The sequence below is a fragment of the Phacochoerus africanus genome, chromosome X, assembly GCF_016906955.1.
Source record: "Phacochoerus africanus isolate WHEZ1 chromosome X, ROS_Pafr_v1, whole genome shotgun sequence".
NCBI classification, from domain to species: Eukaryota; Metazoa; Chordata; class Mammalia; order Artiodactyla; family Suidae; genus Phacochoerus; species Phacochoerus africanus.
Window position 1 is genome coordinate 62,377,467 of NC_062560.1, and position 15,484 is coordinate 62,392,950.

A 15,484-nucleotide genomic window follows, 5' to 3' on the forward strand; every position below is an offset into this window, starting at 1 on the left:
TACATAGTACATGGCACACAATGGCCATTCAACATTAACTCCTTTCTTTTTAAATAAATGTTTATTGGAAGAAAAAAGGCACTCAGTTCTTCCACTGTACTACACTCAGCAGCAGCCATTCACCAAGTGCTGGTTAAAGGGAGAAATGTCAGCATGAAAACATTTCCTTGGAGTTCCATGGTATCTCAGCAGGTTAAGGATCTGGCATTGTCACAGCAGCGGCCCAGATAGCTGCTGTGGTGTGGGTTTGATCCCTGGCCCAGGAACTTCCACATGCTGCCAGCGTGGCAAACACACCCCAAAACAAAGACAAAACATTCCCTCATCCTCAAATGTATGGGTTGTGTTATGACAGTCCCTTTCAGGCCAATGTTCTGTTTATCTGTGTTTTTAAATTTATAAAGACACATTTATGACACAGAAAAAACTGTAAAGAAAGGAAGAGATAAAGGAAATTTGGGATTGATGGAAATGTTCTCTATTTTGATTGTAATGATGGTAACGTTTGTCAAAACTCAAAGCTGTACACTTGAGAGGGATGCATTTATTACATATAAATTATACCTCAATAAGTCTGATTTTTAAAATTTCCCAAAAAAGTATAAAGAATACTATAAATACTATACTGCTGCAAAAATAAAACTTTTCCAACACAACTGGGTCTTAACAGCGATTCTTTTAACACACTGTTCTCTCTCAGCTGCATTTGACATGTTCACATAATGGCAACTTCACTTTAGAGTTAAGTTTCCCGTTTTAGAAAAGTTTCTGAGTGCTCCAGCAGGCTATGCCTCCATGAGATTTTCCCCACTGCTCAGACTAGAGGCTGCCCCATTCCCTGGGATGCATAGATAGGGCAATGTGATACAGAGAGATATTTAAAATAGCAGCTTTTAGATGAAACTGCTTTAAAAACCACATTCACAACAATGTGGAATTCCTGCCATGGCACAGTGGGTTAAGAATCCTACTGCAGAGTTCCCATTGTGGCTCAGTAGTGACAAACCCAACTAGTATCCATGAGGATGTAGGTTTGATCCCTGGCCCCACTCAGTGAGTTAAGGATCTGGTGTTGCCATGGGCTGTGGTGTAGGTCACAGACATGGCTTGGATCTAGTGTGGCTGTGGCTGTGGTATAGGCTGGCAGCTGCATCCCCAATTCAATCCCTAGCCTGGGAATTTCCATATGCCACAAGACGCAGCCCTAAAAAGAAAAAAAAAAGAATCGGACTGCAACAGTCATTGTGGAGATGTGGGTTCATCCTTGGCCCAGCACAGTGGGTTAAAGGATCCAGCATTACAACAGTTGCTGTGTAGGTCATAGCTGTGGCTTTGCTTCTGTCCCTGGCCTGGGAACTTCCATAAGCTACAAGTGTGGCCATTAAAAAAAAAAAATTGGGGAGTTCCCGTCGTGGCGCAGTGGTTAAAGAATCCGACTAGGAACCATGAGGTTGCGGGTTCGATCCCTGCCCTTGCTCAGTGGGTTAACGATCCGGCGTTGCTGTGGCTGTGGTGTAGGCTGGCAGCTACGGCTCCGATTAGACCCTAGCCTGGGAACCTCCATATGCCGCGGGAGCGGCCCAAGAAACCGCAAAAAGACCAAAAAAAAAAAAAAAAAATTGAAGTCTCTAAATAAGGGCTATAAAATCTGAAAACCTTGAAGGAAATTTTGAAAAGAATGTTGATTTTATTTTTTTTATTATGGCCACACCTGTGGCATGGAAGTTCCCAGGCTAGGGGTCAAGTCGGAGCTGCAGCTGCTGGCCTACACCACAGCCACAGCAAAGTGGGATCCAAGCCTCGTCTGTGACCTATACCATAGCTCACCGCAACGCCGAATCCTTTAACCCACTGATCGAGACCAGGGATGGAAACTGCATCCTCATGGATACTGGTCGGGTTCATTACCGCTGAGCCACAATGGGAACTCCAGAATGTTAAAATACAGAGGATTACAAAGGACAACAATATAGGATCACAAAGGACAATTACAGTGAAAAGTTTTAAAATTGTTTTACATATGCCTCTTTATTAATATATTAAGTGAGAGCTAGTGGTGGTAGGTCTAAAAACCTCCATGCTTTTGTGGTGATGAATACCAGTGGTATTTTGAAACAGCTGCAATAACTATGGAATCTCTGATTTCTATTAGTGACAAAGTCGCGGGTGCTGCTAGTACTTCTGCAATGTGTTGCCTATATTCATAATGAAAGGAAACATTAAATTCCAGACACAGCACTGGGGGGTGGTGTAACTTTTTCCAGCCAAATTCAGACATCTGAATTCTTCAGTTTGAAAATCCCTGCCTTACTGTTGAATATTTTACCATGTGCATGTATTTCCCCCCCCCCCCACAATTGTCATTATACACTCAAAAAGCATTTTTTTTTTCAGTGAGAAATACACCTAGGACTTCAGCACCACTCTTCAGATAAAATGGATACAGCCCCCCAAGCCTCCTGGCAGACAAATAAATTATGTGAGGGCCTTTTTTTTTCACGCTGGGGAGAGGAATTTATTAGCTGAATTTCCACAAACATTTGTATGCTTGATTGAAGGGATCGAAAAAGACGTAGGGCACAGCCCAGTGACGCGCCTACATGACGACAGCTATTCATTGCACGCAGTGAAATGGTGAGCTGGAGTTAGATGTAGACTGACACGCTGAATCACAGTGTTATTATCACTGGGATTTTTTTCAATAATGATATATATTCAATCACATTACCCTTCCTAAAATTAGTACAGTCAGCCCTCTATCCATGGTTCTGCATTCACAGATTCAACTAACGACAGAGCAAAAATATTTTAATTCCAGAAAGTTCCAAAAAGCGAAACTTGAATTTGCCATTCACTGGCAGTTACTTACATAGCATGCACAGCGTATTTACAACTATTTACAATTATGTTGTATTAGGTATTATAAGTAAATCTAGAGATGATTTAAAAGACGTGAGACTCTGTGTAGGTTATATGTAAATCACCATTTTATATGAGGGACTTGGGCATCTGTGGACTTGGGTACCTGCAGGGGTCCTGGAAGCAGTACCACCAAGATACCAAGCAGTGACTGTAGTAATTTCTTTTGGTAAAAGCAATTTTGTACTATCAATAAATAACCTATTATTTAAAATTCAGCTCATCTCTTTCAAGCTTTATATGTGTATGTGATATAATAAACATATCTAGTCTTCATCCCTGGTTATGGGCACCCAGCTCTCTTTAAGAATCTCCAGAGTGTGGGAGTTCCCGTCGTGGCGCAGTGGTTAACGAATCCGACTAGGAATCATGAGGTTGCGGCTTCGGTCCCTGCCCTTGCTCAGTGGGTTAACGATCCGGCGTTGCCGTGAGCTGTGGTGTAGGTGCGTTGCTGTGGCTCTGGCATAGGCTGGAAACTACAGCTCCGATTCGACCCCTAGCCTGGGAACCTCCATATGCCGCGGGAGTGGCCCAAGAAATACCAAAAAAAAAAAAAAAAAAAGAATCTCCAGAGTGATTGAGTCTTTTATATGTTAATGCGATAACTGGGGGTGGGTGCTGGTCTTTTGAGAGACTCAGAGGGTTGGAATTCTTGACCCCACCCCCTGGCCTCTAGAGGGAGAGGGGCTGGAGGTGGATTTAAACAATCATGCCTTCAGTGAAACCTCCCTTAAAAATCCAAAACAACAGGGTTTGGAGAGCTTCAGCCAGTGAACACAGGGAAACCACACACACACACCCTCCCACACCTTGCCCCACACAAATCTTCCATTTGGCTGTTCCTGAGTTGTATTTATAAAAACTGGTAAGGGAGTTCTCTTGCGGCACAGCAGGTTAAAGATCTGGCTTTGTCACTGCAGTGGCTTGGGCTGCTGCTGTAGCACTGTTTTGATTCTTGGTCCGGGAACTTCCACATGCCAGGGGCTTGGTAAAAACAAAACAAAACAAAACAAACAAAAACCCCCACAAAACCCTGGTAATAAGTTTTCCTAAGTTCTATGAGCCAATCTAGAAAATTACTGAACCTTAAGAGGGCTCATGGGCGCCTTCAATTTCATAGCCCACAAGCTGGACAGAAGTGTGGACAATGTGGGGACCTAATACAAACAAGTGACATCTGATGTGAGGACAGTCTTATGGGAGTGAGCCCTTAAACCTGTGTGCAGTCCAACCCTAAGCCAGGGAGGATCAGAATTGAATTGAATTGTAGGACACCCAGTTGGTGTCTGTAGAGAACTGGAGAACTGCTTGGTGTGGAAAACCCCCACATTTGGTGTCAGAAGCGCTGTGAATAAAAACAGCTTGGTTATTATAGTGGCTTTTCACAAAGTAACACATAGTTACAAATCCATTCCACCTCTTACTGTGTGATCTTGGGCAGGTCATGCCCTCATTAAGCCATTTTACTCAACTGAAAAATGGAAATGCTGGAGTTCCCACAGCAGCGCAACAGGATTAGTGGCATCTAGGGAGTGCTGGGACTCAGGTTCAATCCCTGGCCTGGCACAGTGGGTTAAGGATCCGGCATTGCCACAGTTGTGGCTTAGGTCAAGCCTGTGACGCAGATCTGATCCCTGGCCCAGAATGCGGGGCAGCCAAAAAAGAAAAAAAAGTGGAAATACTGCCTTTGACTTCAAAGGGCTATGGTAAAGATTAAACAAGAAACCCATGCAGAGTACCTAATACATAGTAGATTCTTGATAAATTCTCCAGTGACAGCGTGCAGAAGGCTGTACTGTACTTCGTGTTTCTAGGATGGAACCAAACTCCTTTCCCATCTATAACCCAAAGATAGGATGTGCTAGCATGTGTCAGCATGCAGCTGGTGGTGAGTGAAGGATGGCCAGATGTTTGGGCAAAAGGACTCCAGGGTAGGGCACCGGTGATAAAGAAGGAAGCCCTTGGAGTTCCCATTGTGGCTCAGTGGTTAACAAATCCAACTAGAAACCATGAGGTTGTGGGTTCGATCCCTGGAACCTCCATATGTTGAGGGTGCGGCCATAGAAAAGACAATAAACAAAGCAATAAATGTAAAAAAAAAAAAAAAGAAAGAAAGAAAGAAGCCCCGCACCAGGTACCTTATCCCAGCCTTTGGCTCACCAGCTATAGTGAGCCAAGGGCCTAAAATAGCATGTTAATAAGCAGGTCTTAGATCTGGACTACTAATGACAGATTTCTGCCTAAAGGAATTTCTAGATGCATGTGCCAATATCAATCATCTCAGTGAAAGAAAGTGAAGGAAAAACACTTGAGAAGAGTTAACTTTAATATTATCTGAACTGTGATATACAAAATGGATCATTTTCAAAATAAAATTTAAAATGGCCAGAGTAATTTTGTAAAAACTTCTCTAGAAATAACACTGTTCTATTAAGCTTACAGAGCATGCCTAAAAGAAAAATAAGAATAAAATAAAAAATAAACCTAGTGCTCAGAACATCCGAATACATGTATGGGGGTGGGAGGGAGGCAGGAGCAGCCAGTAAAGGCAGAATTTATAAGAAAGTTGGAAACAAAAACTCACTTTTTGAGTTTTCTAGCCTTAAGCCTGAATGCTTCATGGCTCCTAAAGAATCCAATTATGGAAACAAATTCCCTCATGCTCAGTTTCACTTTAAAATACAATAAACAGGTTATATTCTCAAGTTTTATTAAGTTGCTTATACAAACTTAAAGTCATGAGCATGACTTCAGGATCTGAACTTTTTATGTCAAGTGCTTTAACTAAGCAGTCTAAGGCCTCCTGTATTTTTCCACATGCTTTCAGTTCTTTTCCACGCAAGACCAGAGTCTCATAGTCATTCACTGACTCCACTGCCTCATCCTGGGGAGAGTCAACCAACTGTCCACCAGACGAAGGCTCAGGATCACCAGAAGAGGTCTCCGGAGCCAGACCACCAGGCCCAGGTGTACTTAACCCACTGGACTTATTTTCTGAAGACAGTGTTTCTCCAGAAGATTCTTCTGTACACTCTGGGGCTTCATTGATGCTTTCCTCTGCTCCTTCCTCCAGAAAATCTTCAGCAACCTTTGCTTCACTGCTATTGTCAAGTCTTTCCTCCATATCCTCCACATGGTCTAAAACCACATTAATAAGAGATCTCCTAGAAGCCAGAGATCTTCTAGAGTTTATAGACTTATTTATACTATCAGATATTTTAGGTGAAAAGAAACTTCCAGGTGGACTGATGTCATTTTTGGGAGTTGAGGCATCAAACTGTTTTACAGATAAAAACGGGAAGGGAGGTGTGTTGAATGGGTTTGTGCTTGAAGTATCTTTAAAAGTATCATTTGCATCTTCGTCATCTGAATCAATCCGTCTAGCTTTACTTCTGACTTTCACATTAACTACAACTTCTTCTGGCTCCTCATCTTTCTCAGAAAGATCCACACTGAGACATGCTTTGCTATGCACAAACTCTACTCCAGAATTAGCTGCAGAGCCACACAGGCTGTTTTCTTTCTCACCATGCTCCACTGACTGACTGGAAAGATTTCGTCCATTGTCTGCAGAGTCTTCCAAGAAAAGATTGAAATCACATGCATACTGTGCTGAAGATGCTAAAGGTTCCTCTTCCAACTTGACCTCATTGGCTTGAGCATCCTGCAGTGTGCTGTGGGCTGCTGTTAAGCCATCATCCACTATTTGAATAACAGATACATTCGATTCTGGATTTTGAGACTCCTTTGTTATGGGATTAACAGGCCAGGGATTGCAGGGATGTAAAATCTCATCATCCTCTAGATGATCTAGATTTGGCCCAATATCAGCTCTGACTGACTTGTTGGGTAAATAACTAAAACTTCCCAGGGGGCTCTCTCGTAATGCCTCCTGTATAGGCCCCTCTCGCAGTGCCTCTTTCTGTAGAGCCATCCCTGATAAAGAGTCAGTCCAAATTTCTTCTACCTTTCCACCCCCACTGGGTAAAGTATCTACAAAGTTAGCATCCAATATATTGTCACGTGGGTGTCTACCATTTTGAGGGCTGGTATCATTCATCTTTATCCTGAAGAGATCTTGTTTCTCACTCTCTTCAGGCAGATCATCAATAATTATGCTGGCCATTTGGGAACTGATGTCTTCTTCCTGGATGTGATGAGTGGGTAGAAGAGGTGAAGGCCGAGGCTGTGGTTTATTGAATCCAGCACATTTCTTCTTTGTTTGAGAAGGAAAGACAGGTTCTCTCAGCCAGATCCCCTCACTTGCTGTCCTTTGTCTTTCCATTAAGAGCTCTGTATTTTGAGACTCAGATTCAACAAGGAATTGAGCTTTCTGAACCCTTTGTTGAATATAGTGAGAGTCTTCGATCACATCAAGCTCTTCTTTAACAGACAGATCCCGTGTATACATCAAATCATGGTCTGAGATTCCAGCTATCCTCAGAGAGTGCAGGTAGGCAATATGTTCATCTAGGTTTTTATCAGATCTCCTCTGAGAAGCATGCAAAGACTGAAGCTGCAGCTGGGTTGCTGAGTTCTGAAAATCCTCAATTGTAAAGAGCTCTCTCAATTCCTGCTTACTAAAATATCGGAAAGGGTTCTTCTTATCCCCAGTAGTTTGTCTTATTAATGAGTCCTTGAAAACCTGTCTTCTGTATATTTTCTCCTCTACAGTTCCACAAGTGATTAGCCTATAAACCACAACATTTTCTTTTTGTCCAATTCGGTAAACTCTATCCACAGCTTGGGCATCAGTTGCAGGATTCCAGCTAGGGTCAAAGATGACGACTCTACTTGCCGCAGTTAATGTTAAGCCCACACCACCTACTTGAGTGGTCAGCAGAAAAACCGAATAGTCTTTATTTTGCTGGAACAAGCTAATTCTTTTTTCTCGTTCCACAAGATGAGTGATTGTTCCATCGATTCGCAGTATCTTAAAGTGCCTATTCTTTAAGAGGCGTTCAAGGATGTTTAGAATTCGTCTTGACTGGGAAAACACCAGCGTTTGATGCCCTTCATCCCGCAGTCTCTTAAGCAGGTCCATTAGAAATATCATTTTTCCAGATTCTTCCATCAGTGTCTCATCACTTACTTGATCAATATGGTCCACACCTGAGGAATCTTCCCCTTCAATTTCATCTTGGACAGAGAATCTGACAGCCCCTAGATTCAGCAACTGACACGCCCGTGCAGAGAGCAGCCTGGGATGATCACACAGCTTCTTTAAGACACCTAGCTCTGCCAAAGGTGAGCGCGTCTCCATTAACAACTCCTTGATATGATCTAGAGACACAAATTTCCTGTATATTTCTTCTTGTAGCGGCACAAGGCGTATCCAGATAATTAAATCATTTTTCCTGGAAAGGGAAGGCATTTCGCATATGGCATCAGCATCTGGATCCTCTTCACTAAGTCGGACCTCTGGGTTGCTTGACTTTTTCTTCTGTACCTCTTCTTTAGTCCTCCTGAGAAAATAGGGTTTTATGATTGCCATTAAGTTTTCAGATATTTTAAATCCCAAGGCTTTTTCCCCTGGGGTAGCATCCTTCTCTCTTGCTCTAGTAATAGGGTTTTCATACTCCATTTTAAAAGTTTTCAATGTTCCTAGCAGGGACCCTTGACAAGCAAAATCAAACAGGGACCACAGTTCCTGTAAATTATTTTGGATAGGGGTTCCTGTGAGGAGAATGCGATTACGAGCAGGGATTGCTCGAGCACATATTGCTGACTTGGTAGATGACGTTTTTATTTTATGTGCTTCATCGAGGATGACATAGTCCCACACAAACTCTCGGCCATTCAAGCTGGAAAGTTGCTGCCAGTTGTTGATTAGCATTTGATAGGTGGTGATGATGACGCCGTTCCTTTGCTGAATCCGGCTGAGGTTTCTGGTACGTTCATCCTTGCTAGGACCATGAAAGGTTTTGACTCTCATTCCTGGAGTCCACTTGACAAATTCTCTTAGCCACGTGCTGATGAGACTAGTTGGCATGATCAGCAGCACATGGTTCACAAGTGAAACATCAAACATACCAGAAAGGAAAGCAATGATTTGAACAGTCTTTCCTAATCCCATATCATCGGCCAAAATGCCACCTCTTCTTCCATCCCTGTACAGGCTATAGAGGAAAGCCACACCTTCCTTCTGATATTCAAATAGCTGGTTGTGCAGCTCTCGATAAAGCAGCAGGCCAGAGTTGCACACATCTGTGAATTCATCCTCTCCGTGTTCTGCCAATTCCTCCAAGGCTTCCTGTATTTTTTGGATTCTGCTCATCACCTTTTCATTGGGAAAAATGTCCTTTGCCAAATTGAAAAGTTTAAGTGCTTCTTCCAAATCTCCATTCTTAGTTGCTTCTTTGGCCTCTTTCACATATCTGTTTAAAGAGAAAAGGTTAAAAAAAAAGATATATAGAAAGATATTGATAGAAGATTAGAAAGAAATGAAACAGACTGAACATTCAGCCTAAGGGTCCACTTTGGAAGCCAAACCACAGTTGAGCTTTTAATATCCTCAAGTCAGAATAGGAAAGATTAGCACAGAAGATGCCAACGAAAGCTGGCATCACTTCAGACACAAATATCCACCAGACACTGCCAGCAAAAACTTCAGGCACTAGTTGTAGGAAATGTATGTGCAAAGGTTATTGATTTCACAGCATTAAAAAAAAAATTGCCACCCATAAGAAGTGTAAAGTGATTTTTTTTCTTATAAAACCAACCAACCAACCCATTCCATGGGAGCATAGAAACAGAAAGATAACATGGGCACTTCTTGGAACTTATTTTTCTGGACCTCTGTGATACATTTCACACTATTGATCACTCTCTCCTTATAATTCCCTTCTCCCACCAGATTCCTATAGATTCCTCCTGGTTTCCTCCCCCATCACTGGCCATTTCTTCTCTCTCTTGCTTAGGTTCCTATTCTTCCTCCCCGAGGGCTCAGTCCTGGGCCCTCTTCTCACTCCTTTTACTCTTTCCTCATCCTCTCCCAGAGCTTCCAAAGCAGTTTTTCCAATCCGGCGCTTGCCCTCAAGCTCTAATCTAGACCCACATTCCAACTGCCTCTGGACATCTCCACTTGAAAGTTTCATAGGCACCTCCAAATCCAATTAATCACAAATTAAACTTATTATTTCCCCCCTTAAGACATGCTTTTCCATTTGTATGGTAATAAATGACACTACCATTCACTTAGCCATTAGCCATACGAGCTAGAAGTCTAAAGATCATCTATGACTCCAAACCAAATATGAGTCATCTTTGACTTCTTCCTCTTTTTACCACCCCATCCCTTTGCCAATGGTCCCCAAGTCCTACTAACTTTATTTCGCAAATATAACCTGTGTCTTTCTTTCCCATCTCTACCACTACTATGGTCCAAATCACCATCATCTCTGGGCTGGATTTAGTTAATAATAATGTATCAGCATTGATTTAGTTAATAACAATGTATCAGTTAATAATAATGTATCAGCAGCATTAAGTAACTGTAATTAATGTACCATACTTAGCAATGGGGGAAACTTAGTGTAGGGTAAATGGAAACTCTCTGTACTAACTTTGAAATATTCCTGTAAATCTAAAATTACTCTTAAAAGTTTGTTTAAAAGGGAAAAAGGACATACAACTCTAAAGCAACAAAACAACCCAATTGAAAAATCAGCGGAAGACCTAAATAGACACTTCTCCAAAGAAGACATATGGATGGCCAACAGGCACGTGAAAAAAATGCTCAACATCACTAACTATCAGAGATATGCAAATAAAAACTACAATGAGGTAACACCTCACACCTGTCAGAATGGCCATTATTGTTAAGTCTACAAATAACAAATGCTGGAGAGAATGTGAAGAAAAAGGAACCCACCTACACCGTTGGTGGAAACGTAAATTGGTACAACCACTATGGAAAAGCACATGGAGGTACCTTAGAAAACTAAATATAGAACTATCATATGGGGAGCTCCTGTTGTGGTGCAGCAGAAGTGAATCCGACCAATATCCATGAGGCTACAGGTTTGATCCCTGGCCTCGCTCAGTGGGTTAAGGATCTGGTGTTGCTGTGAGCTGTGGTATAGGTCGTAGACATGGCTTAGATCCCATGTTGCTATGGCTGTGGTCCAGGCTGGCAGCTGTTGCTCCAACTCAATCCCTAGCCTGGGTACTTCTATATGCCATGGGTGTGGCCTAAAAAATAAAACAAAAAGAACTACCATATGATCCAACAAGCCCACCTCCTGGGCGTATATCCAGACAAAACTTTCCTTGAAAAAGACACATGCACCCATATGTTCATTGAAGCACACTTCACAACAGCAAAGATATGGAAACAACCTAAATGTCCATCAACAGATGAATGGATTAAGAAGATGTGGTACAGGAGTTCCTGTTGTTGTTCAGTGGTTAATGAACCCGACTAGCATCCATAAGGATGTGGGTTTGATCCCCAGTCTTGCTCAGTGGGTTGAGGATCCAGTGTTGCTGTAAGCTATGGTGTAGGTCACAGAGGCGACTCGGATCTGATGTTGCTGTGGCTCTGGCGTAGGCCAGTGGCTGCAGCTCCGATTGGACCCCTAGCCTAGGAACCTCCACATGCCATAGGTGTGGCCCTAAAAAGACCAAAAAAAAGAAGATGTGGCATACATACACACACACAATGGAATACTACTCAGCCATAAAAATAACAAAATAGTGCCATTTGCAGCAACATGGATACAACTAGAAGCTCTTATACTAAGTGAAGTAAGTCTGAAAGAGAAAGACAAATGCCATATATATCACTTATAGTTGGAATTGAATATATGGCACAAATGAACCTTTCTACAGAAAAGTAAATCATGGACTTGGAGAATAGACTTGTGGTTGCCTGGGGGGGAGGGTGAGGGAGTGGGATGGATTGGGAGTCGGGGGTTAGTAGATGCAAACTATTGCATTTGGAGTGGATAAGCAATGAGATCCTGCTGTATAGCACAGGAAACATATCTAATTACTTGTGATAGAACACAATGGAGGATAATGTGAAAAAAAGAATATATATAAATGTATGACTGGGTCACTTTGCTGAATAGCAGAAATTGAAGGACCACTGTAAATCAACTATAATAAAAAAATTTAACAAAAAAAAAAAAAAGAGGAGTTCCCCTGGTGGCACAGTGGGTTAAGAATCCACTCTGGCCAGAGTCCCCATAATCATACACCAAGCTTTAAAATGCTGAGTGTCTGCCTAGACTTCTTACCAACAGCCTAAGACTCATACTGCTGGGTTCTTTCCACCCAGCCTCTGGAACTCCCACATTTGTATTTGTCAACTTTCTGCCTGAACCACAAGTGGAGTTTACAGTACTGTATGGACACCACCACTTTGTGGCAAGATCAAACCCCCGCTATCAGCCACACTGCCTTTCCCAGTCGCTGGATTACCCTAGTTAGCATGTCTAATAGTGCATCTCAGCTCTTCCCCTGCACCTTGCTTGCTCCAACAATGAAGTTGGACCTAGGACAATATTCTTTCCCTATAATGGAATCAGGGGGAAGAAAAACAAAATCTGCTTTTTATAGTGCTGATAGCTGGTGAACTCAGCTAATACTTCAGGGACTTTCCAAAACTGCCCCCCCTATTCTTCTTGGGTTAAGCTCGGGAGAAGCCAGGCCTGCTTAGGAGCCAAGAGGACAAGGGAAGAGTAACCAGTTCAGGAGAAAGAACCTTCTCTCAAGCAGGAGGATAAGGATAAAAATAGTGCTACAGTGTGGGGGAAGAATGTCAGTTTTCATTTTTATTTACCAATTTAATATTTTTGTTCATGTACCTACAGCATGTAGAAGTTCCCAGGCCAGGAATTGAACCCACGCCATAGCAGCAACCCAAGCCACTTGCAATTACAATGCTGGCTCTTTAACCCACTGCACCCCAAGAGAACTCCCCAATTTAATAATTTTTAAGACACTTACATGTGAAGCACTAATATGATTAAAAAAAAACCAACTCCCTCACACCATGCACAAAAATGAACTCGAAATAAGACTCAAACGTAAGACAAGACACCATAAAACTCCTAGAAGAGAACATAGGCAAAACATTCTCTAACATCAACCGTGCAAATGTTTTCCTAGGTCAGTATCCCAAGGCATCATAAATAAAAGCAAAAATAAACCAATGGGACCTAATCAAACTGACAAGCTTTTGCACAGCAAAAGAAACCATAAAGAAAAGACAACCTATGGAATGGGAGTAGTTTCAAATGATGCAACTGACAAGGACTTAACCTTTAAATCTACAAACAGCTTATATAGCTCAACAGCAAAAACACCCAACCCAAGTGAAAAATGGGCAAAAGACCGGAATAGACATTTCTCCAAAGGAGATATACAGATGGCCACTAAGCACACAAAAAAATGTTCAACATCACTAATTATTAGAGAAATGCAAATCAAAACTACTATGAGGTACCACCTCACACCAGTCAGGATGGCCATCACTAACAAGTCAACAAATAACAAATGCTGGAGAGGGTATGGAGAAAAGGGAACCCTCCTACACTGCTGGTGGCAATGTAAATTGGTCTAACCACTATGGAAAACAGTACAGAGGTACCTCTGAAAACTAAATATAGAACTACCATATGACCCAGCAATCCTACTCTTGGGAATATATCCAGACAAAACTTTCATCCCAAAAGATAAATGCACCCCTATCATCAGTGCAGCACCATTCACAACATTCAAGACATGGAAACAACCTACATGTCCATTGACAGATGAATGGGTTAAGAAGATGTGGTATATAGGAGTTCCCGTCGTGGCGCAGTGGTTAACGAATCCGACTAGGAACCATGAGGTTGCGGGTTCGGTCCCTGCCCTTGCTCAGTGGGTTAACGATCCGGCGTTGCCGTGAGCTGTGGTGTAGGTTGCAGACGCAGCTCGGATCCCGCGTTGCTGTGGCTCTGGCGTAGGCCGGTGGCTACAGCTCCGATTCAACCCCTAGCCTGGGAACCTCCATATGCCGCAGGAGTGGCCCAAGAAATAGCAACAACAACAACAAAAAAGACAAAAAGACAAAAAAAAAAAAGAAGAAGATGTGGTATATATACACAATGGAATACTACCTAGCCATAAAAAAGAAGAAAATAATGCCATTTGCAGCAACATGGATGAAACTAGAGACTCTCATACTAAATGAAGTCAGAAAGAGAATGACAAACACCATATGATATCACTTATATCTGGAATTAATATATGGTACAAATAAACCTTTCCACAGAAAATAAACTCATGGACTTGAAGAACAGACTTGTGGTTGCCAAGCGGGGAGTAGGTGGACTGGGAGTCTGAGGTCAATAGATGCAAACTATTGCATTTGGAGTGGACAAGCAATGAGATCCTGCTATATATAGAGCACAGAAAACTATATCCAGTCACTTGTGATGGAACATGATGAAGGATAATGTGAGAAAAAGAATATATATACATATATATATACACACACACACAAACACACACATATATACATATATATATATATGAATATGACTGGGTCACTTTGCTGTACAGTGGAAATTGACAGAATACTATAAATCAACTATAATGGAAAAAAATAAAAATCATAAAATTAAAAAAAAATTTAAATTAAAACAACTATTCAGATATAAAACTGTCAACCCCAAAGAGAGACTTTAATTCCATAGCAAGGGACAATAAAACAAAGATCTTTACATTTGAATGACTGTATCTCAAATTACATGCCTAGAATATGTCCTATATATTTATATGAAATATTTTATACTATAAAAATTAAAAATATTTATATTTTTTATATCTGTAAATATTTTATATAGACTATAAAACATTCCCTTTCAGGAAGTTTTAAAGGACATATAGAAAGATTGTATAGGACTTTCTGGATGGTGCAGTGGGTTAAAGATCTGGTATTGTCACTGCTGTGGCATAGGTTTAATCCCTGGCCAGGAACCTCTGCATGTTTCAGGTGCAGCCAAAAAAAAAAAAAAAAAAAGAAAGAAAAAAGAAAGAAAGATTGTATACAAACAACTCCAGGAGGAAGAAGACACAAGCATTAAACACAGGCTACAAGTCCTGAACCTGAAAAGCTACACTTTCATTGGCAGAACTGCCCAGCTACTAATTTCCTGGGTCCTATCCCCACCTAAAGGTTTTTGCCTTAAGAAATCCTGCCCAAGTAGCCATTTACAACCATCTCTGCCCAAAAGATCTTTGTTTCCCCAGATGCAAAATCTTCCTCAACTACAGCCAACTAACATCTCAGCAATCCATTTACAACCATCTCTGCCCAAAAGATCTTTGTTTCCCCAGATGCAAAATCTTCCTCAACTACAGCCAACTAACATCTCAGCAATCCCATCCCATCTTCCATCCTTCCATTCCTTGGATATTACCTTGAGAAGCCTTTCCTCTCATGGAGAGAATGCCAGGCTGAGATGCTACAAAGTTTCCCTACCTGGAGAAACCAATTATCCATGCTATATCTATAGCCCAAAAAGCTAAACCCAACTAAACACAACAGTGTCTGCAAATCAGCAGCTTAAAA

The 15,484-nt window shown here is 41.6% G+C and overlaps 1 protein-coding gene across 1 annotated transcript in view; it reads right to left on the reverse strand.

Moving 5' to 3' along the window:
• Window positions 1-5,226: 5,226 nt before the first annotated feature.
• The window catches only part of ERCC6L (ERCC excision repair 6 like, spindle assembly checkpoint helicase), a 28,663-nt gene continuing 18,405 nt past the window's right edge, over window positions 5,227-15,484 (reverse strand). Inside the window, exon 2 of the mRNA XM_047765010.1 lies at window positions 5,227-9,296. Within this exon, the coding sequence (XP_047620966.1) occupies window positions 5,621-9,296 (3,676 nt within the window). The 3' untranslated portion in view covers window positions 5,227-5,620. The remainder of the gene's footprint in view (window positions 9,297-15,484) is intronic.